The following is a 24,922-nucleotide window of genomic DNA, read 5'->3' as shown; positions in this document are numbered from 1 at the left end:
CCAGATTCAGATAAAAAGGTATTAGTCCCATCTGCCACGGCAACGTCAAGGTTAGAATCAGTCAAGTTTAAAAGCACAAGGTAGTCGTCCACATATATAAAATTCTAACCACATTAAAATTGGTGATTTTTGCGTCAATGCGCTTGTCAATGTATGCTAGGCTACGAACCCGCCTCAAAAAGACTCAATTTGTAGCCATGGTTCGAGGTGTAGCGAGCCGTACGTGCGAACAGGACCGAGAACGAGCCACTGAAGACGTGGTCGACTGCCTTCTGCGCACTGTAAGTGACAAGCCTCTGAAAAAACCTGGGTTTAGAAAGATTGTCAAATGCTTGAAAGATGAAGGGTTAACTATTGTTGAAGCCGACAAAGAAGGGGGTTTTGTCGTGAGGCCTCTCGGCATGTTTGATGCTGAGGCTAACGAGGCGATACAAGAGAACTTCAAACCATTCCAAGGTATACTAAAGAAGCAAAAGGCCGTAGCCCTCCGTTTGCTAAAAAGCCGAAATTTAGAGCAACTCCGAAAGGCTGTCACCAAGGGTAAGAAGAGTGACCTGGAAGTTTTCTTTACGGGTAAGACGCACAAGCCAGAGTGCCCACTGAGAGTGACTATATCTGAGAGAGGTTCCTGGCAAAAACAAGGTCAGTACGTATCTTCGGCGCATTCTCCCCAATCTTACCCTGCAGGACCCTTTCTTGGTGCGTAGCTCGACCGAACTTGTGCAAGCTATTGCGGAAGGCGAGTCGGCGTCTGTAAATAATGGTTTTTCAATTGATGTGCGAGATCTGTTTTATTCTGTACCCCAGCAGGGCTTGTTTAGAGCTGTGCGTGAAACAATCGAGGCATTGGGTGAAGTTCAGTTCCAGAACAATGCTGGCATGAGCACAGAGAAGTTTTTAGAGATTTTAGAAGTGTACCTCAAATCCACCATCGTGTGTTTTAATGATTCATTGTATGTTCAAAAAGATGGTATCTGCATTGGTTCCTCTGTTGCCCCGGTTTTGTGTGACATTTACCTAGCATACATTGACAAGCGCATTGACGCAAAAATCAGCAATATTAATGTGGTTAGAATTTTTAGATATGTGGACGACTACCTTGTGCTTTTAAACTTTACTGATTCTAACCCTGACGTTGCCGTGGCAGATGTAACTAATATCTTTTTATCTGAATCTGGCGGGCTAGACTTCACCAAAAAGGTGCCTCTCGGGAATTCGATATAATTTTTGGACCTCAAACTCACCTTCGCAATGGACCACACGTGTTGGATGTACTACCCAAGAACGAAAAAAAGCCTTTTTCCGTACGACAGCGCGCATTCCAAGCTGATAAAGAGGAGAATAGTCACCACATGCCTTAATTCGGCCTTAACGAAATCTTGCGAGCACAACCTGATTGCAAGTTTTAGCAATCAGATCAGCCGCTTGGAAGCCGCCCGATTTCCTCCCACCGTTATCACAAGTGTGTGTGAAGTCATCCTGCAGAAGATAAAAAACGGTAAAAAAGTGCAGGAAGATAAAGAAAAAATGAAAACGCACGTAATACCGTGCATCCACAGGCTTTCGCACAACGTCAAGAAGGTCGCATCCAGGTATAAAGTGCGCGCTGTGTCTTCCGCCCCGTGCAAGCTGGCTAAAGTTTGCCCTATGATGGCCAATAAGATACCGGAGTCATGCTCAAAGAAGCACGCAACGCTCTACACCGAGTGTGTTAGCAACGTCACTTACAGCATCCCCTTGTAGTGCGAAAGGGTGTATATTGGTCAGACTGGACGTTGCTTCAACGAACGTTCCAGAGAACACCGGTCGGCCGTCAGCAGCAACATGGGTGGGCACCTGGCAGACCACTGCAAGCGCTGTGGGTGTGAGCCACTCCTGGATAAGACAACCTTTCTGAGGAGAGCAAGAAACAAAACGGAAAGCGAGGTGATCGAGACGGTTTTTATCAAAAGAGCAGGCGACAGGTGCGTCAGCACGCCGTCACTAGCGTTAAGTGACAAAAAAATGTCATTTTTAAATCACAGCGTGTAGTTTAGCACGCGCAGTTGTCCTTACCTCTTAATTCGGTTTGGTGTGAGCCTGGAAAGCACGCACGCGCTATTGGACCATCTTGGTTGCTTTTGAGGCTGAAGTAGATATGCTGTCATTCTTTCATCAGTGTTGTACTTATTCATTTTAGCCATTGTCACCACCTTTTACACTTGTTAGCATTATTATACCATGGTTGATTTTTTTGCTGTTGTTGTTGTTGTTGTTTCTATTTAGATAAGTCATGTATAAATTCGTGTGGTTTCCTTAAAATAAACAGTTGGAAGTTGGCACCTGTATATGTCTTACCTTGTTTTCTTCGTCCACGTCTAGCTTCCGCCATGTTTTCTTCTTTCTTTAAGTATGTACCAACTAGCTCAGCAAAGAGTTTTGTTATCTCGTCCATGTGGCGCAGAATGTCACCCCGCTCGTCTCTGAGTGCACAAATTCTGTTTTTGCGCTTCCTCCTATTTGTGGCGTTTCCTCGATCACTGACATGTTATATGCGCGAATGTCGTTTGTTTTACTTGATCCAATCAATTTTGACAGCTTTGCTAATTACGTTTAATCCACCGTACGTGGAATTATCATATTCTAACGTTTTGTAATTATTTCCTTCGTTTTGTTAGTTAGTTTTACAATTTGTTTCGTACATGCTGCTTCTCCCACAGCTGCTGCAGATTCTGGGATTGCCGTTGCTAGGTTGTGTGGGAATCGTGGAGAACCGCGACCTGCGATCCCGAGCCAGCGCGCGCTTCGGGAGAGACGCTTGTGCGCTGAAACCGGTCCGGCGCTCCGCTGGTTCGTCGGCGTCCCCCGAGAGATGGCGCCACCGATGTGTGCGGGGAAAGGCGCGCGGGCGGCGCGGGAGACGAGGGGAGTATCGGCGGAGACCCGGTCGAGGCGAGATCGGCGGAACGCGGTGGCGGCGGATACTTGTATCTCAGGTGGGAGCTTTGTTTGTCGCGCGCCGTGAGTGCCTACCTCCCGTTCGCGGTCACGACCCGGATGGCGTGATTCGTGAACGCCGTCGAGCCTTGTGCTCGCATGCTTTGGGATTCCCCAAATAAACGGCTGTGCTTCGGCACTACTGTCTACTGTGTTCTCGTATCGGCGAACCTCGCTGGGCTGCCGTAGCCATGGGAGCCCGCGTGGTTGATACGCCGGGAGCTAGCGTGGGGGCCTACCCCAGAGAGCTGGCAGGGCCCCCGAGGAACCCCTCATATATCCCACATGGCGCCCGAACGTGGGTCTCGTTTTCGGACGAATTCGAGGTTGCTAGCTCCCCGAGAAATGCGTTGCTGCAGTCGTAGCCCGCTACCCTTTGTCCGGAAGACTTCGGACGAAACGCCTCGCGCCAGTCGGTTGCAGGCAGACAGTTATGATGCCCGATACAGCCGTGACGGCAAATGTGTAAACCTTCCTACACGCACCAGGCGGTGAGTCAGTAGGATACCTCCGAGCACCGCAGTCGCGGCCCGCTTGCGAGACGGGAGGTGCGTAGGCCTTGTTCCAACATGGCGGCGGGTCGCCTTCCTCGTAGCGCCGTCCCCGCGCAGTCGTGCCGGCGGCGCCGGTTGAAGTTTCCCCCAGGCGCGGCGGACACTACCGAGCGAGGGTGCGGGGTTTGGGAGTTCGCAAGCCGCACGATGAGCCCGCCGCTACTGCGCTTCGAGTCCGAGGCGGAGTGTTTGCCGATTTGACGCCTGACAAAGAGCGAGGGGGATCGCTGAAGAATCAGTCTCCTCTCGCTGCGGGGGGAAGCGGGAGCAATGGGACCGTTGTCTCCGCGCTTCCGGAGTGCGTGCGTCTCGATGCCGTGAAGTCTCCGCTTGAGATTGCGTTTAGGCAGTAAGGGCTTCGCGCGGCTCGGCAGCGGGCTCGTTGGTCGCGAGAGATCGCCAGTCTTAGTAAGAGACGGACTCTCAGGCGACCTATACCGGTGATGTGCGCCCGTAAGCCGCTGGTATTGCGGTTGGCGCTGGCTCTACGGCAGCTTGTATTGCTGCGGGTGAGTTGCAGGAGCCCGCCTGCTTGATGCTGACGCTGCTTTGCCGACCAACGCACCAGGCCGAAATAGCTCGGACGGGCGTTTCGATGCCGACAACCCGTAATAGTCAGGCGAGCTGCCTCCAGGCGGGGGTGGCGGCTGGAGCACAGTTGCCGGACTCGTGATTCCGCGAGCAAGCGAACGTGCAAGGGGGAGTCCCCTCGGGCATCTTTGTTACCCTATTTGGCGAGATCGTCGATAAGGTTTCCGGCCAGTCACAGGAGATTGCGGAGTCCCGCTGCTCCCCACTTCAAGTTCGGGAATCGTTTAAACTGGACGGTGAGAGCGAGACCTGCAGCATACGGATACCACCGGGAGCCACGCCAGTCACCACTGCCACGGACAGCGAGGATGGCCTGCTGAACCACCGGCGGGGCCGAGCGCGGTTCGTGGAGCTGCTACTCCAGTTGCTGCTCCGGCCTGCCGGGCGGCAGCCAACCGTTCGGGAGGACCTGCGGCCGAAGCGGCCACGGAACCCAGGAGGCGGCGGTATCTGGCGCCTACGCGAGCGGCGCGAGCCTTCGGGCAGCCGCAGTGGGCGCGGCCGTTCCTGTTGCCGCCTCGAGCTGGGAGTGGGGGTCGCATCATGGCGCGACCCCGGCGTTCGTCGGCTGCGGCTGCAGGCTACCCCCGGGCCTGCCAACCTGCTGTGCTGCCCAACCGTGAGAGACTCGGAACCATTGCAATGTGTTTGCGGGTTTGTGAGGCGAGCATCGCGACGACGGCATGGTGTGGCGAACCTTGGTGTGGACTGGCATGGGAGTGGCGTTGGGTGGCTGTTTTGCTGACTTGAGACGTCGTGACGAGTGTGGTGCAACGTGACGTCACTCGAGCTCAAGTGGCGTCCAGTTTTAGGGGGGAGGAGTGTGGGAATCGTGGAGAACCGCGACCTGCGATCCCGAGCCAGCGCGCGCTTCGGGAGAGACGCTTGTGCGCTGAAACCGGTCCGGCGCTCCGCTGGTTCGTCGGCGTCCCCCGAGAGATGGCGCCACCGATGTGTGCGGGGATAGGCGCGCGGGCGGCGCGGGAGACGAGGGGAGTATCGGCGGAGACCCGGTCGAGGCGAGATCGGCGGAACGCGGTGGCGGCGGATACTTGTATCTCAGGTGGGAGCTTTGTTTGTCGCGCGCCGTGAGTGCCTACCTCCCGTTCGCGGTCACGACCCGGACGGCGTGATTCGTGAACGCCGTCGAGCCTTGTGCTCGCATGCTTTGGGATTCCCCAAATAAACGGCTGTGCTTCGGCACTACTGTCTACTGTGTTCTCGTATCGGCGAACCTCTCTGGGCTGCCGTAGCCATGGGAGCCCGCGTGGTTGATACGCCGGGAGCTAGCGTGGGGGCCTACCCCAGAGAGCTGGCAGGGCCCCCGAGGAACCCCTCATATATCCCACAGTTGTCATTTAACCAGTCTACACTATCCTCGTTCTGTTACTCGATATGTTAAGTTCCGTAAATTTGGATTTTTTTATACTTGTCTGTTTTGCGTTGTTCAACGATTCGTATCACAATTTTTATTTGAGAAATTGGTTGGCAGTGAAGTCATTTGTTTACGTCGAAGCTATATATCGCTCGTTCGTAGGCATTTTTTTCTTGTCTTTGTCATTGAGATTGTTGAGCAAAATACGTTTTCGGACAAACGAAATTCCGCCGAATGTCGACACATGGGCGTTCTTCTTTTTTTCCGCCATCAGAAAACGACTGGTGCGGCTGGGATGAAATCGGTGCCCTTGGAACCAGCAGCGCAACGCTGCCTGATCTACTGCTGCGGACTGACCACTAAACCTAGTTAACACGGTTCAACTACAATTATTCGTCCGCCACAGAAAATGTTTATCGTTGCTTCTCTATCGATAACCATTGGACGCGATGGCTTTCATCGGCACGCAACGATTTCGTTGTTGTTGTTGTTGTTTGGTTGTTGTGGTTGTTCGGGGTTTTCCCAACGCAAGCCAAGAGCCGTCAATTTGCTCGTCCAGGCGGGAAGATGGTTGCCATGGTGGGTAATTTTAACGACTTGCAATTCTTGCAATGCTTTCAGGATATGAGCGCTCTCGAACCCAAGACGACAACGGCGGCAATACGATGACGTAGCAAAGTTGCGCTTGCTGCCAGACGCCAGTGCTAGCGCGCCGCCCGCCGCGCAAAGAAACATCGTCACGACTGTCGAGGCAGACAGTTGCCTTCGCTCGCAGACAATGCGGTGCCGTAGGAAAGCCTCCATTCCCGTGCTTTGATTTCGGGCCGTTTTATGTTGTTGCCTGTGTGGAAACGCAGTGTAAATTGTTTGCCAGACCTTCCTTGGTGGGTGGGCGAGTTGTGCTGACATGTGCAGCAATGGCACCAGCGTGTTCAGGCCGTTCCCTGAGGACTAAACGACGACTAATATCCATCGGTGGTGCTGCGCAGTTTCCATTGGTATTCGCTTCCCTCCGAACTGCGGTGCAAAGAACTTTCCTGGGGTTTGGAGCTTTCAAAAGGTGACAACTGGTTACGTGTGCCATTTCTAAACCAGATATTGGTGGGAAAGTTGTCCACGACAAAACTTTTCCGCGTCGGCGGCTTCAGTGAGCGTAAGATCTTATTTTGAGTGTGACTGTGGTGATCCAGAAGACTGCGGGTCAGGAGCAACTTAGAGGACATGTTTTGGGACAATGTGCGTTCACTAATGATGATGATGATACAAGCAGTTTCCTGCTGAAGTTGTGTACCACCGGCTGGCTTGAAGGATGGATCAGCATGGAAGCAAGATTGCCGGTAAGCTTACTGATTAAACCGCTATTTCCCCGGAATGGAAAGAGTGCATAATCCCGTTAAAGAAAAGTCATATAGTCACAATAGCTGCGGCAAACGGGTTCGGGAATTAGCAACATTTTTCTGGCTGCACTTTGTGCACTTTGTAGCGCTTCGTGTGTCGTGACTGCGTTTATAAATTGCCCTCACATATGTCAGAAAATAGCAGTGTCAGCACCTCGTAAGTTTTTGTAATGGCAGTAAAGCCCTCTGTGTTTTTTGCTATTGTAAAACCGGTTACTACAGCCGAAAATGACTCTTGCACACTCTTTCTGAAACTTCTACGTATACACACGTATTGAAAGTATATACCTTGTGAACTGCCAGCGATAACGCCGGCAACTTCGGGACATGGCGAAGTTGGGCTTTCAGTGCAACGTCATTGCGCCAGCTGGAGTGTTTCCTCAGCGGCGCACAGACGCGTCGTCGTTGATGTTCAGGCACGGTCGGTTTGCGTTCCTTCGTTTGGAGGGTTTTTTTTTTTTTTTTTCTTAGAAACCCCGCTTCGCTAACGCGAAGGCTCCTGCACGGGGGTTTTTAAACACAACTGACTTTCTGGGGCCTGTTAAACCCGAAAATTTTGCTCTCTCTGCCTGTTCCTTTGTCCGTTCGTCCGTCCGTCTGTCTGTACAAGTGGTGAAAGCGAGTGGTGAGGGCGAGTGGTGAGCGTGAACGCGAGTGAGGGCTTGAAGAAAAATATAGTGGCGTCCAGTTTTGATGACGCGTGGATTAGATGCAGCCCAAGTATCCCTGATAGAATGCAACGCAAAAACAGCCCTTTGACGCCAGTTCAGAAAAGTGCTAGCGTAATGCACAGCGACAAAAAAAAAAAAGGTAAGGAAAAAATTTAGGCACGTTACACGCCTTACGTGTGGGAATACGAAAGCATTACATTTTTCAAACTATGTGATCCTCTATCTCTAATAGTAGATATGTCGGGATTACGTCATCCTCTGTTGCGGCATAGTCTTGATGCCTGACGTGAAATCTACGCGTTGTAACAGTTGCGGTTGTGCCGGCTGGTGGTGGTTCTAGCCATCCTAGCTGCACCGGGCGCCCGTCTCCTTTCTCGCCGTGCGGCATTTTTCTGGTCCTTTCACCTTCTTGTGAGGGCAGCGTTTCCATGCTGCCACTAAGACGAACGCTTCAGTGTACATCGCAGCTACAGACAACATCGTACGCAGAAGCGTGTTTAGCGGTGCGATTGTGTCCTCTGATTACTATAGTCATGGTCATTTTTTCTTTGAGTTTTCTTGCTTCTTCTCTGCTTTGCAAATTTATTTATGCCATTAAGGGAAATATTCACTTGCTACACTAACACCTCTACAGCTTAACAACACAGGAAAACACCGTTTTATGTTTTGCTGTTTATAACTCCCTTTAAATAGGCGTTGTAATTGTGTTCCTGCTAGTGGGCAATGATGCTAGCTATCGACAAAGAAATGCAGGAAGCTCCCACTAACGCGCAAGACTTGAAGGTAGCGAAGCTGCACGCAACCCTCACGACCATCACGAAGGTTTAAGCCCACGATTGCTTCTTCGCTGCCGCAAAGACCTAGCTTACTCCATCATTGTTGCTATAAGTGCGAGCTTGTTTCATTTTTTTTTTTTTTTTTTGGGGGGGGGGGGGGAGTGATAATCGTTGGACATCACATTGGAGGGGCGTACGCTACGACGTGTCTTTCTCGTTCCGAGGAAGTGTTGCCCCGATTACGGCGAACGCTGGGGTTTCTTGGCCAAACTTGGCCAATCTCCCTAAGGGGGTATGCTTTTCTTGACAAACCTGCGCCGGGGAAACTGGGCGGTCGCCGCGAGGCCCGCGTGCGCACGCTCGGCAATTTCTTTGCATTTTTAACTGCGGGCACGAAAAAATACGATTTGCTAAACAGACTCGCTGTTAAAATTCCTCTTAAAAGTCTAAACTACTTCCCAGTGTGTTGTTATCTTCTTATTCGCTCTTATTTCTTAGCTACGCACACTATTAGCGTAAGCATGCCTTGCTATTTTCTGTCATTATAATGCCAAAATTACTCTTGTACGCCTCAATACATGTCTCTAAGACACGTTAGAAGGTCACAGCGCCATCCCTACGTTTTGTTCGCTGGAGCAAAGGATTATGCATGGTACAGGGGACACGGACTCAACTCGCATTCGCATGCCCTGGGTTCGCATGTCGGACCAGAAATCCTGTTCTATACTGTTGTTCTCTTTATGCCATCGACCATTTTTTTAAACATCGCTCGTTCAGACCAACGACAAGTTTTCGAATGTTTCGCCTTAAAACACCCGTTCACTAGGGTTCAACAGCGACTGCGACGGTACTTTGGCATGACGGAAACAAAAGCTGAAGTGAGAAGAACGTGAGATTCCGGTTGAGCTGTCAATAACAGTTTAGCTGTAAGAGCATTAATCTCTGGTGAAATTAAAGTCCTGTAGAGCTGACCGCCATTCGATAGCAGGATCACAGCCATTGAATGGGTAAACCACGGGGAAACATATATACGTGGGGCAAACCATAAAGGGCAATGTGATTATCTGCGCTTCATTAACATTTCTTGTCGTCTTGAGGGGAGGGTTTTCTTTTTTTTAATGTCGGCTCCAATGAACTTTTTTCTCCTCCCCCTCCTCGTAATAGATGAGGACGAGGTGAAACACTCCGACAAGCCGTTGAGTGTCTCCCTTTTTGGTCATCCCTTCGCGCTGTGCGTTCATTTTTTCTTAAGGGTGACTCACCCGACCCATTCCACTTACTATAATTTATGACCCACGGGCTTAAAAAGCATTGTGCACCGACACAAAGAGTTTTACAGATACATGAAAATGTTGCTAACTGCCCAGTTTGCTTCTTTTACTGAAATAAATTTATTTATTTACTGAAATTTATTTACTGAAATAAAAATTAAACAAGAAACACATTTTGGCTCATCGATTTTTCACTAGATGGCGCTAGCTATCAAGCAAACGAGCGTTTTAATTTTTTAGTTCAGTACAGAAGTGACGGATTTCAAAAATAAGCCAACTAGGCCTTTTGCAGTCATCTCATGGATCCGCAAAACTTTTCTTATTGGTGCACGATGCTTTTTAAGCCCGTGGGTCATTGAGTAGCAAGTCCCATATCAGGAGAGTCTCACCTGACAACATTTAAGTCATCCCCCTGCCTCTACTCCGCCCCCTCCCCCCCTAGGCCCTACTCCTCAAAATCGGCAGTGCCGTCCCCTGGCTATCATTAGGGGTAGTAAGGAATAGAACAGGAGCTTAACGTTTTCGGGCGACACCGACGACGATGGCGCTCGACACGAAAGATTCCCACCAGCATGCCCTTAAACGCATCGCTGTAAAAAATAAAATTATACCGTATTTAGGGCGTGAAACACCGGCTGTTCGCTACCGATGCATCTAAAGCTCACATCCGAGGCATCGTGTAAGCGCATGTAAGCGCATCCAAGGCATGTAAGCGCATAATGCCACGTCTGCCGTCCTTTTTTTACACTTAGATGGGCTTATGTGTCGAAATTCACTAATGGCCTTTCGTACATTCAACTCCTTGTCCAATACCCAGGTAAGTATGGAAGTTTTCTGTTTATGGTAAGCAGCATGGCAGAATTTTCCCTAAATTTCACTAACGGGAGACTGAAGACCGAATAACTTTTTGTTTGTTTTAACCAAAGATGACAAGCTTCGTTGCCCTTAAATGCTGTTCTATTTGGTTAGAGATGAATAACTGGCCCTGGCAATTCTTCCTCCCGTTTCCCGCTAAGCGTCTCGTGACGTGACTAAATTTAATTGCGAATATTATGAACAAACCAGCCCAGCCGCGGTTCTCTACGTCCATAATACGCTAGCGACACCAGGCACCGCGCGGCGTAATCGTGCGTAAAAGCCTCCCCGCGGACTGCAATTTTGCGACGGGCAGGTTCCGCCATCTCTTGCCGTTCTCTCGCGCTGAATAAAAACCTGTTTTGTTCGCTCGGTGGCAGAGGGCAGTAAAAGACAATGCGTTGCAGCACGCTGCGCGAATTGTATTATTCTTCAAGGAGCCATGAAGAGAAAACAAAAGTTTGTTTTATTCGAAAGATTAGGTGTTTCATAGTACCCTAAGCGCTTTCCCGGAAGCGAATGATGCTTTATTCACTGAGAAATAAGGCAATTTAAGCCAAAATTTTAAATCTCCCGATAAATTGCACATTTCGTGACGTGAACAATGGCGTCATACGAGCCGGTCCATGAAACAGATACTTAGTATGTCGACTCCATATAGCACCCACACGCGGAAATCAAACAGGAACCGGAACTCATGCCGAAACCGAGACGGCGGCCATTTTAAAAATACTAGTAAAACCTAGTGCACCCGCAGCCCTAGTCATGGAATCGCCTGATCGGGAGAACAAAACTCTCGCCGAGAAGCTCGGGCTTGCATTTAACAACCTCACACCACTCGAACGCTCAATGCTTTAAGTGCACGAGCGGCAGGATGGACCGGAAAGCGACCATTCCGCGATAGCCACAACAGACGAACGCCCAGCCGTCGGCACCGCTGCCTCGTCATCCCCGTTGCGACGGACGAATACATACTGGTACGTATGTGCCGTATTTTTATTACGGTTAATAATAGTTCAATTTCAGTAGCAGTATCGCTTATGCCAGTTGGCCGGTGTCGCGTATGGAAAGCCGTTCGCGCGAGCTCTCTGTTCCGACCAGAAAGATACGAGCGTCAATGCGCGGTGTGTACGGCATTTTTTCCCCCAAGGTCAGAGCGCTTTGGCGGCGATTTGACGAAGTCGGCGACGAGCGCCAGCATGTCCCAGGAGTGAGCTAACGTAAGGGTCCCTGCCGTAATCACTTCCTCGGAAATGAAGCGAGCACACTCGTACTTCCTTAAGCTCTCTTTCTCCTCCGTTTGCAAAGTTCACAAAGCGTAGCCACTTGCTTCGCCGAGGTTCGTCGTTGGGCAGCACATGAAAGGAGACCTCCTCACCGGCGGGGATGTCGCACTCCCTCGACGATTTGCCCGTACTACATGGGAATTTCAAAACGCAGCAACGAAATTTCATTGTAAAGTACTCGAACAAACTGAAGTTTTCAGTGGTTGTAAACTGGAAACGAGCTCGTAACGACAGCAGCAAGCCAACACCATTCCGAAACTTCTGCGACGACTGTCACTATCTCGTCGCTGCTTGCTGTTCCTTACTCCCCTAGTTTCTATTTTTACCTTTGCTGGTTGGCGATATGCTGGCCAACCTCCTGTGAAGGGATTACGATACCAAGCAAGGTCGCGGCTGTGCGTGCTGGGATGGTTCGTTGGCCCCGAAGAGTCTAACCTTAAAATTCGTCTGCGCGATGGTGGCGACGGCGAGATGTCGAGTTCGGCTGGCGGTAGTTTCGTACGCATTGGCGTACACGCTTGCGTGTTTATTCGGGACTTCAACCGTTTACTCCACCGTTCTTAGTGTCATAAAAAAAATGTGCAGTATGTTTAACGGGCATATAGCTCACTATGCAAACTGATAAGCCCTGCCTAACTTGCGTTTGCTTTTGCCGGCCTCCGCCAATCGCAGAGCATTCTCGTGTGACATCATAGGTTCTGTTGCGGAAAATGAACTGGTGGGTCGGATGGTCATTCCCTTTTTTCCTAATTATGTAGCTTATTTGAGCGAAGTTTGTGTTAAAAGTGGTGTTAGTATGGTTCTAACGAGGCAATCTTTCGAATGAACCAAACTTGTGTTTTCTCTTCATGGCTCCTTTCAGTTGTTGCGGCGTCTGCCGTAAGTGGGAACTTTTCAATTTGTGTATATTTGCAGAAAATTTCCTGAAAAAAAGGGGGCTGGAGCAGTTTTCGCGTTTACTGTGTTGCTTAAAGCGTATTTCATTGCTTCGTGTGGGCCTATGACCCCTGGAAGACCAACCAACGAGGAATTCCAGTGGCCCCCTGGAATGAGGAGGCCTTAGCCAGGTTAGCCTAAAGGGCAAATAAAATTCTCTCTCTCTCTCTCTCTCTCTCTGTACGAAGGTACGTACAGTCATGGACGAGTGAAGCGCGACACGATAAAATGACAGAACAAACAAAGGGCTACATTTATTTCCGTGAAAGTGAAATTGTAGCGTGTAACAAAGATTGAAAGATTGACAAGGATTGAAAGTGTGTCTTTCCTAATGTACCACTAAGGAGCCATTATTTTTCCCACTATCCATATCCTTAGAATTTCTGTGATCTGGTTCATTTTCTCGTTCTCATTTCATTTGTCATGACTGTACATATGAATGTATGCAAGTGTGTATGTATATATGCGTGTATGTATGCATGTATGTACGTATGTATGTATGTATGTATGTATGAATGCATGCTGCATGCATGTATGTATGTATATGTATATGTATGCATGTACCATATGTATGTATGTATGTATGCATGCTGCATGCATGCATGTATGTATGTATGTCAACATGTGTGTATGTTCGATTGGTGACAAGGTTTAACGCGCCAACGCTACACAGGTGATGAGGCGGGCAGCATTTGAGGGCTCCGGATTAATTTTGACCACCTGGGGATATTTAACGTGCGCGGAAATCTCGAACACAAGGGCGTTCTCGCTTATACGTATGTATGAATCAGTACATCACACACGTGAGGCATATATGCACGATACGCGACACCAGTTTGCGACACTATGTAGCACTTTTCAATGAAACTGCAGTAACTCTCCTCCCGTTCACCTTCCTCCCTCTCCGTCAGTTTCTACTGGGCCAATGTTTCGATGCGATTACTGCTTAACACGCACAAAAGAGGCTCCCACTCAGGACATTGTTTGTTTACACAATTAATCCCACAGAGCTCTGAGTATCATTGTACAAAACATTAAAGTATTATTAAGGCTTTCAGTAGTACGGCTCATTGCGGCGTGCAGTAAAAAAAGAGCTGTGAACATTTCGACGACTGCTTCAAGATACTATGTTCAGGTGTTTATAACCGATCAACACAAAAGAAAAGAAGCCTTCGCGTTGGCCATATTTCTTGACGGTAAGATTTAATTATAAACTTTTTGGTTCGTGTAAAAAGGAAACACGTGTTGTCTACATGCTCCTGTTATAACAATGCAGTTAACGAACGAATGGCAATGAGCGCCAATTCCACAAGTGCCCGCAGATTTCGGTGGTACATTTTCACGATTTGAGACGCCTTCTTAAAAATGCTTCTATGGCTGCTGGTGTATGACTCCACATGTAAGTGTGATAATATGAGCGCCACTTTCAACACTGACGTCCTGCTGTCACGGCGTTCACAGTTTCAAACCACTCTTCACTATCGACGGCGACCTTCGCCACCGGGAAGCTGGCTGTAGACAGCATTGGTTGCTCCAATTTCATCTGATGCAGGCATGGTCGGCTTGGCTGGGTTATGTCGCGGAGGCTTCAATGCATTGGGACTCCTAAACTCACCGTGACGTGTCGCATTCAGAGGCCCGACCACGGACTTCTTTTGGAGGGCAGCCTTGCTCGGCAGGGATTCGGGTGGTCCACCCAGCATGGCCAGAGAAATGGTTATTCCGCACATCATCGCGATCACCATGAAGACCAGGAGAGCGAACCGGGAGCACGAAGGCGGTTCAAGCGCCTCAAACTTGTCGTCGTCCTCAGCCTCGCTGTTGTCCTCAACGTCGTCCTCACCCTCGTCCTCACCCTCGTCCTCATCCTCACTGGTGACCACGTCCACGCTGGAACGGGCGATGGCCTCTGATCTTACATGGGCAAGGCTGGTGTGCGCTTTGCCGGATGCCCCGCCACTCTCCTGCACGTCAGCCTCAGCTGGGCGAAGAGCTACAAGGGAGCGGTACTGGATTGGGAGACTAGTACCGTCGTTCTTGTATCCCTGCTTATCCATCTTCGGAAGAATTTCCTACTTTTGCCGAGTTGTAGCATTCCCTCTCACTTCCTCATTCTGCCCTGGGCGATCGCCATTATAGTGCTGATGGCGATGGTGCTGATGGTGAAGATTTGTCATCCACAGCGCACACATGCCCCTCTAGAAATACACGTTTGCCAGCGTGGACCAGAATTAAGAACCACGAAATTCGAGGGAGCAAATCTGCCGAATAACGACTGCCCGAGTGTGTGACTGTTTCGAAATCGCGGTGTGACGGAGCAGGTGAATTTTAAGGCAACGGCCTTGCATGATCAACTTTGTGAGAATACGACGTCGTCGGCGTGCCTGTGGCGGTAGCGAAAAACCCATTGCCTGTGACATAAGCACACTCACTCGCGAGTTTTCCATACCCGCCGTAGTGGATTAGCCAGAGACCATGACAGCTGTCGTGAGAAGGTAGCGACCAACGCTCCACTTCCTACTTGGATACGGCGTCCACATGCCCAACAGAAGGAATTGGCCAGAGACGATGAAAGTTGAACAAGTGTACTGCTGGTGAGAGCCCGATGATACTTGGAAAAATACAGCGCTAAAACGAGATGACGGTAGCAACACATGTACTGGCTCTGACTGCCAACCTATTTTTATGTTGAAGAAAAACTCCTACATAGTCGACAACATTTTTTCAAGTATGTTTGCGTTTGACAACAACATTGTTGTTTTCAAACGCATTGTCAAACCTTCTGGCAACATTGTTTGGTCCCTCTGTCTGCTATGCGTGTATCTTTTCACTGGTATATAAAACTAGTATACTTCTACCTGTATGGGGAAAAGGAGTGAAAGAAAAATTTGGTTTTGGGGATGAAAGTAGCCCACGTGTAAGAGACCGATCATGATTTTAGGCACTTAATCTCTTTTTTCAAAAAACACGCAGAGGTGGGCTTACGCACCACTCTCATATTGTGTCGATTGCGACGGCATCGTAAATTTCCCTTGTATACGCTGCTCGCTATAGCTCTTCAACATGTCGTTTCCATTAAAGACTGGTAGGCAAAGGCATTCTGCGCAGTGAACGATCAACCTGCTGTATGTGCCTGTCCGGAAAGTGTTGCCTGCTTCCTGAACCGACCGTTGATGCAGCGGCCCGTTTGAGCCGCAGAACTGCCTCGGGAAGTTAAGCACGAAAGCTTGGGAGGAGCATGAAAGCTTAAGCATGGAAGCTTAACCTCCCAAACCACGCCTTCTGCGCTTTCTATGACAGTGTTTGCGTGTTTCTTCTTGTTGCGGTTGTAATTGTGGTTGTGGTGGTTGTTGTAGTTGTTTATTTTAGTTGAGGTTGTTCTTATTCTTATTGATGTTTTTCTTGTAGTTGCTGATGGTGGTAATAGGGGGGGTCTCTCTGCATTCACCAAACTGCGCATGCCATTGAGCTTCCTGGGCGCAGAAAAAGCAACGCGTACTCCCACCGGGCCGGCTGCCCGACCAACAGATCCTCTAAACAACGTGTCATTTGTGTTTCGGTGGCAAACATTTTGAAGCGTGCCGATTTTATCGCCGGTGCCACACGTGGCGCCATAAACGCCGAAAGGAGTGAATGATAGAGAGGAGGATGAGGGGGAGGAGGAGGAGAAAGAGGGCGTCGTCACGGCCGGGCTGGAGGAGCGGCGGGCGCGCAGTTTCATTAGAGTGAACTAGAATATTGGAAGAGTGGCAAAAGCAAGGGCATTTTCAATGGGAGGCAGTGAGGCCGAAAAACTGGAAATCCGCAAGGGGCGCTGCCATCGATTACTAGAGGGTAAATAGTGTAGTGGATACAGTCACCGCCTGCCACTCGTTGTCCCTGGGTTCGAATCCTGGCGTGTGCCATTTTTTTTTTCTTTTTTAAAACCCAGGAACACGAATAAAAGCAAATGCTCTGTGCTAAACACCGACTGATTTAATGCTTGTGTTGATTATTGGCTGCGAAAAAATCTGCAGAAATTCACAGAATTGTGTATTAACGCCTAGCGTTCTTGTGTTACTTGTGTTGAGTGTGAGTTCTTTGTAGCCAAATACGAGTATGAGTAGCGAAAGCCGTTGGTTTATTTAAATATTCGTAAGTTTTGTTTGTTTCTTTTCTCGATTAATGCAAATTTTAGTGTTATAGTGATGAAGCCCCTTATAGCTGGCTGATAATACCTTTATCCGAAGGTGCAAGGCGTACTGCAGAGTTGGAGCGTTTACGCTATTTTTTATGAGCATTTCTGACGTTCTTTTGCGGGCTTTTTAGTTTATTATTCGGTTGTGGGAGGAAATGTATAAGATGCATATTTTTGATTTTGTGAGATAATGTTTGTGAAAATTTTATTTTTATTTTTTTATCTTTTGTTTTTTGAAATGCTATCCGACAAATTATCCCCATTTACGCTATTGTAACAATGAAAGCTGGTTTTTTTTTTCGACAAATCTGTATTTTGGTGGAAATGCAGGGGGTTACTTGGTCCTGGCTGCGGAGGTACTCAGCAAAGAATGCTATTACATTTTGGGAATTGAGAGTCGCATAGTCTTGCTCTCGGCCAAGTGGTTTAGTGGGGCGTAAGCAAATACGACGGTTGTACGCTTTCCCCAATTGCCATTGCCTCTATTCCCCTACCAATGGCGCCTACTTGTAAGAGATATGGAGTATTTGACTGAACTGTTCCCAAGCAGCTTTCGCTTCTCAAAGTTGCGCTCGGAAGAAAATTCATCCTCAAGACCTCCTATAACAAGCTCTCATTCGGGATAGCCTACATTTTCTGTGGCATTCCCAATCTGCCTTCCTTCTCGCGTTGAAACAAAAATGAAGTGGAGGGAAAGGAACACTGGGCCGCGCAGCCTTTTTCGCGGCAATGGTGGCTCAGGGCCCACGCACGTTCAGGCTTTTGAGCTCTTGTGACATCTCATAGCAGGCACGAGCATTTTTTTCACAAAGCATGATGAGCTCTACCTAATGGAGGAATAGTTTTGCATGGGCGACGGGTCACTCTGTTTCCCGAAATTTTTGGTTTTCTCGGGGGTGGATGGAAGAATGGCACGCCCATCCTTATGACGACCGAGGCTTATTTTTTTAAAATCGATGCAACAAAAGAGAGCTTACACTCCTACTTCCACCACAATTTGATCCGTCATCGTACAAAACGTTCTTGTTAGCGGCGCCAAGATATCTGCGCGAAGGAGCGCCAATGAACGAATCCGTGTTAAGAAAACATGTCTTGAAACGCACATCGACGGCAGAGCGAAGTTTTTATCTAAGGTTTATATTGATTTCATTTATAGTTTCGTGTTTTAATTCTGTTCAAAATTATTTCTTATTTTCTGAATCATCTTTAACCGCCCCAAGTTCTCTAAGGTTGCTTCGCGATCTCCTTCCACCTTCCGGTTACAAATGCATTCGATCAGTCTCCTACACGTTACACCGCTGCTTGTTTCCTTAGGCCATTGCCGGGTTCAAGCACGTGTTTCAGGAAGCTTCGCGCTTCAACGCATTTGGAGCCTCTGAAATAGGCGCACAGCCCTGAACTTCTCGCTTTTTTGACGCCTCGCGCATTAAAAACGTGCGCATAAAGTTGGCTTTGCCGCATGGCGTCTTGATGTGAGGGCATCTAGAGAGAGAGAGAGGGAAAATAGGAAGAGGAGGGGGGGGGGGGGTGCGGAAATTCATAGGGCCGCCGCGACATGCAGTGCCCGCGACGAAGGGCATCGAAAAATGTATGAAATCGTAACGTAATACAGCTACGCTATGAAAAAGGACATATTATCCTGACCTTAAGTGCGGTTTAGGCATCTTGTACATGCGCCCCATGCATATGCAAAAAAAAAAAAAACAAGTTGTCCCACACCGAGGTTCGAACCCATGAATGCTGATTGGAAGGCGGACACTCTATCCACTACACTACGCCCTGTCCAGTATTCCGCAGCAGCGCCCCTAGCGGATTTCCATATTTCTGGCTTCAATTTCCCTGTGCCGCTTTTGCCACTATTACAATATTCTAGTTCACTGTAGTTTCATGAAAGTGCGCGCTCGCCGCTGCTCCAGTCCGGCCGTGGCGTCGTTAGCAAGTTTTGCGCGATGCCTCCGAGATGGTGCGCGGGTCACAAACCCGCCCGCATCGTACAGGGCTTTAGCGCCATCTAGGGTTTCTACCGAGAAACGGGCTACTCCCTATCGCTTCAGAAAGACACCAGGTGGCAGCACGACCATAGCCAAAAAGAGATTTTTTTTTTTTCTTGTGCGTATTTACTGCTCTGTATTTTTTTTTGTCCGCTCAGTGCATTGTTTTGCCCTCTCTCCCTTGTTAACCTTCTCTCTTTCCTTGGTACGTAAATAACTCGAGCAGGCAGCAGAAGGCGTGCAGGTGATTCCCCTGGTTTTGGAGCCCGCATAATGACACATTCCCATTTCATTGCGAGGCGTGGGCCACGTGCGTCACGCTCTTATGCGCTTTAGCTTAAACCTGCTTACTGTATTGAAATGCATTCGCCGCAGCCTTTCCTTATTTTCCTTCCTCGCTCCTCTCGCTCCGGCATCATCTCACCAGGGTGCTAAGGGTGCCATAGCTGAACACCCGGGATGCAGAATGTCTAGAAGTGGGTATTCAGGATCGTGTGATATCCCGTCTCACTGAGTGCTCGGTCCCCGTTGTTTATTCGATCTGGAAGAGGAATTCGTGTGGCTAGATACACAGGGATGGTTGAATTTTCAGTCATGTTGGATGCTCAGGCTCACTGGTTTTCCTGGCACGCTTAGATAATCCATCTCACCTGTGGTACCCAAAGTTGCCTGACGTGTGGCACTTGCCGAAGTATGCAATCTTTGTCTTTAGTAGGTTAGATACACAATTTGTTTTTCTCACGTTAATGGCTCAACAAACGGGTGTTTATACAAGCTGCTGCCCAAAAAATGGTCCATCCAAGCTCATCCAAATAGCTCATCGAAATAGCTCATCAAAAAAATATGTTACTCCAAGATGACTCAGCTATTTTGTAATGACCGTGTAACTTGTTGTCTAAAATAGCTCAGACCAAGATGGCCCATAAGATCCATCTATAGGGACCATTTTGGACTGAGTTATTTTAGAGAACAAGTTACATGGTCATTACAAAGGCTGTGCCGCCAAACATTACAGTCAGGTCTTACCAGGAGTTAGAGGACGAATTTGACAATTCTGGTAATTATGATTATATAAACATAATTACCAGACTTAAATATATGTTACATAATGTAAGTCATAATTACCATAATTACATATATAATCACAATCATAATCATAACCTAGTGATTATGATTACGTAATTATGACTGTAGCAGGTTTATTTGGCTTCTGAAAAAATTTGGATGTAGGTAATTCGTTGACGTAACTGCAAACATGCATGCATGTAGGTCGCGATATGGCTGTTTCTAAAAGACGCAAAGGAGTCAATTGTCCAAGTGCATTTTAATGTGCCATCTGCCCCAGTAGCGGTCCCGGAGATTGGTTTTGGAGGGGGCGATTTTTCTTTTTTTTTGGGGGGGGGGGGGGCGAATTTGTTTTGTGGGGGGGGGGGGGGTAGGGGGGGGGATAAAGAACCGCTCCCCTCCTTGCACAAGTTTTTTCGGGGGTATTAATAACCATGCCGGCGTGCGCGCGTATGCGGAGTAGCCCGCTTGCACACAATCACTTGGCGACACAGTGGTTTTTGGCCCCCTTAGGCGGTACAACGGCTGACTCGAGCCCGCATTTCTGACGTTCGCAACACGTTTGCGACCTCTCACAAGTGGGATGCTTAAAAAAAAAGTAAGAAGCTGAGGACCTATTTGGGGGGGGGGGGGGGGGGGGGGGCGATCGCCCACTTCGCCCCCCCCCCCCACCCCCCTTGGGACCGCCACTGATCTGCCCACAGGATTTGAAACTAATTTACTAAAGTTCCCGTGAGCGAGGGTGATGACGATTTCCTCTGCCGACTCTGTGTCCGGGGGATGCAGGACCGCATCCAAATGGCGGCTGATACGGTGAACAATTATGCCAAGAATTGTGGACTCTCGTGCACCCCAGAATAATCGGAACTGCTCCTAGTGCGCCGTAAAGGCGGTAGGCGAGCCGATGCACCTTCAATGCACATCATGCTGGACGGTGCCACCATCACCCCGTCTCCGCAAATGGTTTTCCAAGCAGATTGCGCAAACACCACGATGATAAGAAATTTGGAAAGCAAGAGTAGACAGATTGCTCACATGCTTCGTCGGATCACGGTCAAAGGAAGAGGCATGAATGAGGCTGACACACTTCGACTTGTCCAGTTGGATACGCTCTTCCGAAAGGTGTACAAACAAGCGCTGGGTTTGCCATCCTACACCTCCAACGAGTGTCTCCTCAAGCTTGGGCTTCACAACAATGTGGACGAGCTGATTGAGGGCCACTTGCTCAGTCAGCGCTACCGGCTATCAAGGACGGATGCGGGCAGGGCCCTTCTACTGAGACTGGGCATGAACATCCCTGATCGCCCTCTAGAATCGACGGAAAATATCCCTGGTGAACTACGCCGTAACATCACAGCGGCCCCCTTGCCAAGAAACATGCACCCGCAGTTCCACGAGGGACGGAGAGAGGCCCGAGTTAGAGCCCTGGAGAAAAAATATGGCTCCAACGAAAATGTTTTTTACACGGACGCCGCAGATTATGCAAGACGCGGAGTCATGGTGGCGACCGTAACGAAGATAGACCGCCACGTCACGAGCCTCACTCTCACGAAAGTAACGACAGGCGGAAGAGGTAGCTATAGCACTGACGATAACGCAAACACCTGCGGAAGTAGTCATCACGGATTCTCAGTCAGCGTGTAGGAGCTACCTCAAAGGCCGCATCTCACACGCCGCAATGAAGATCTTGAGCCAGAACCCTCCAAAGAAAAGGGGTATCGGTTGTCTGGACACCGGCTCACACTTCTCTCCGTGCACAATGTCTTTGCTCACGAGACTGCTCAAGGTCTAACCAGCCGAGCGCCGCGAGAGAGTTGGCTAGAGACGGTCATCCCCTTGACATCATTCCAGGAGGTGACGCAATACTACAGGCTAGCCCGGCTTACGCTTCCCCTGCACACCCCTCTCTCAGCAAGAAAGAGGAGCGCTACTGGCGTCTCCTGCAAACAAACACCTTTCCCCATCCTTCCAAGCTGCACTTTATCTGGCCTACGCAATACGACCCGCAGTGTCGATTCTGCAAAGCACCCTGCACTCTATACCACATGGTGTGGGAGTGCCAGCTCAACCGCTCAGTTTCCGCAATTTCTAACCCCTCGGTTGAGCAGTGGGAAGGAGAACTCGCCAGCTCGAGCGCCGAAGAACAGCTTCGGCTGATTCACCGGGCTGAGATGGCTCGACGCTCTAACGGGGTCCTGGACTGAGGAAACCGACCACTTGGCTCTTTTTCTTTAATAAAGTTTACTCTCTCTCTCTCTCTCTCTCTCTCTCTCTCTCTCTCTCTCTCTCTCTCTCTCTCTCTCTCTCTCTCTCTCTCTCTCTCTCTCTCTCTCTCTCTCTGTCCGGGATTGCGATTGTGGCCGAAGTGAGTTCTGTGCCATGGTTGTTGACAGCGTTGATGGCATGCGTCGACTTTCAGGGGTACTGGGCAGCATCTGTGTAGTGGACCGCTGGCTTGTTATCTCCGTAGGATTTTCTGAGTGTGGTGACCCTGGCTGCTCTTCGGTATGCATTAAATACGGGATGCATATTTCTAGGAACGAAAGCAACGGTGATAAGTTGGCGTATAGAGCAAGGGGAATGAGCTGTTTGCTATATGAGGTCTTCTGTGCATCATAGCCAAGGCGACGTAGCGTATGGCGACCCGTTCTGGTGAGTTTGAGTATTTCGATCTAGCTTGTCTTGTGAGCTTCAGCGAGTTCCTTTCAGGTGTTGCGCAGACCAAGCAAGTTTTATTAGCTTGTAGGTAGAAGCTGTCGGAGGTACACCAAGTGCAAGCTTGTGGGCCTTCCGGATAAGGATATTCAGTTTGTCGCGCTCGCGATCCTTGAGAGTGAGGTATGGAGTATCGTATGTAATCCTGCTGATGATTAGGGTTTGGGTCAAGCATATAGTGTTCTGCTCTTTGAGAGCATGGCGTCTATTGCTTACGCGGCGAATGAGATGGCTGACTTGAAGTACTGTTCCTTGAAGTTTTTGTAGGGTTGCAAGGCCTGCTCCGTGTCTCTGTAAAGTTAAGCCGAGAATGGGGTTACCACTGACTGAGAGTTCAAGGTCGGGGTTTTGGCGGGTGAGAGACGTTTGCTGAGTTTCTTGAGCAGTAAATGTTCCGTTTTTTCAGTGGCGCAGGAAAGCCCGCGAGTCCGGAGGTGTTCTTCCGTTGTGTTTATCGCTGTTTGGAGTGCGTCTTGTTGTTCACCTACTGAAACTGTAGGCGTCCAGATAGTGGTGTCGTCTTCGTACAGCGCATGGCTGATTCCTGGCATATTGTTCAGGAGTGGCTGTAGCCCTCTGATTTCCAAGTTGAAAAGCAGCCGAGAAATTACAGAAGCTTAGGTGGTGCCTTTTGGTGGGGTTTTAAATTGCCATGCGGAGCTGTCCCACGCCAATCGTGGCCGTGCGGTCGGTGAGAAAGTCGCGCACGCACATAACCGTAAATTTTCTCTCCGCAGTGGTGCACGAGAATGGCGCTGTTGCGCCGGCTGCTGAGATTCTCTAATATGTATGTATGCATGTATTGTATTATAGAAGGAAAGGAAGGTCCCCCAACAGGCATAAATTGTCTCGCCTAGGGGCGGACACCGGAACGCCTGCTGGTGTAGGGGAGGTGGGATAGGGTGGAAAGAGTACAAATGATTAGGTGGATAGGGTAGTCTCTCTATTATAAGTCTTCTTCAATTTCAAGAAGGATGTCCAGTGGTGAAAGTCCGGGGCGAAAGCCAAACATGGTGTGCGGGAGGTACCCCTTGTTTTCCAAATACGGCGATAATCTGTCGTGCACCATGTGCTCGTAGAGTTTCCCCACGCAAGAGGTAGAGGAGATGTGGCGTAAATTCCGGGAGTTAATTGGTTTTCGTGGTTTGGGAATCATGGTGATGTCTGCATGTTTCCACTGCGCTAATAATTGTCCTCGCTCCCAACTTTCATTGTAGTCAAGGTTTCGGAGTGTTTTCAGTAGTGTAGTCAAGTTTTCGGAGTGTTTTATCGTTGATGTGATTGTGTCCTGGGGCTGTACTGCGGGTCAGTTTACGGATGGCAGCGATAATTTCTGTCGTTGTGAAAGGGGCATCTAGGTCGGGATTAGGTCTTTCAGCGTAATCGGGTAGGCCAGTGGTCGGGGAAGGAGCGCAAAGAGAGGCGCCGATATGGTGAGCAGCGATGTCGCGGAGGGTTTCTTCAACTGTGCCGGGAGATTTGTGGATGAGCCGCTCGACGTGGTGTTCTGTGGTTGTTTTGCTTTCCGTGCGTCCGAGTAGCGACCGAAGAATGATCCTGGTACGGCGACTACTTAAAGCACCTTGTAATTGGTCGCAAACGTAGTTCCAATTTTGTCGGCTGAGGGTGTTTGCATATTCCTCAGCTTGTTTAGTTAGCTGTGCTATTCGCAGTTGAAGCTTGCGGTTGTGTTTTTCTTTCTTCCAGCGACGTATCAAATTCTGCCGGGCATCTCAGACATGCAGCAGATGCACGTCCGAAGCTAGGTGGTCCATCGTAAGCTGGATTGTTTTAGGGTTGACCAAGTCCAATAATTTTTTTAGTTAATTCCTCGATATCAGTGAGAATTGGGTGTTGCGCGGACTGACGGAATGCAGCCCAGTTCGTGATCTTCGCTTGTCCAATTCTCTGGGGAGACCGGTGATGTTTTACTAGGATGAGAAGGATGTGATGGTCGCTGCCCAGGGTTTCGTCCAGTCTTGTACCTTCGACATTCTTGATATTTCGACATTCTTGATATTGTGGGAGAAGGTAAGGTCAGGCGTCGTGTCGCGGGACACGCTGTTGCCGATGCGAGTGGGCAGTGTGGGGTCGGTACAGAGGGCAATTTAGTGTTGCTGTGCGGTGTTACCTACATCCGCGCCTTTATTTGTTGTAATGGTGTATACCGATGCGGTGAGCGAAGCGTTAAAATCGCCAAGGACGAGCAGTTTGTGTCCGTGGGTGAGTCGTTTGGTCGTTCGAAGGAGTTTGTCGAGGCCCACAAGCGATTTAGATGGCGGGCTG

General features: G+C 49.3%; 1 protein-coding gene across 1 annotated transcript in view; it reads left to right on the top strand.

Moving 5' to 3' along the window:
- The first annotated feature begins 6,029 nt into the window (after positions 1-6,029).
- LOC144167807 (uncharacterized) overlaps positions 6,030-24,922 on the top strand; it is a 114,142-nt gene continuing 95,249 nt past the window's right edge. The window contains exon 1 of the mRNA XM_077696977.1: positions 6,030-6,833. Within this exon, the coding sequence (XP_077553103.1) occupies positions 6,806-6,833 (28 nt within the window). The 5' untranslated portion in view covers positions 6,030-6,805. The remainder of the gene's footprint in view (positions 6,834-24,922) is intronic.

This window comes from Haemaphysalis longicornis, unplaced genomic scaffold (genome assembly GCF_048455015.1).
Source record: "Haemaphysalis longicornis isolate Haplotype H1 unplaced genomic scaffold, Haemaphysalis longicornis Haplotype H1 scaffold_2, whole genome shotgun sequence".
Taxonomy (NCBI): domain Eukaryota; kingdom Metazoa; phylum Arthropoda; class Arachnida; order Ixodida; family Ixodidae; genus Haemaphysalis; species Haemaphysalis longicornis.
This window is presented reverse-complemented; position numbering and strand designations above follow the sequence as displayed.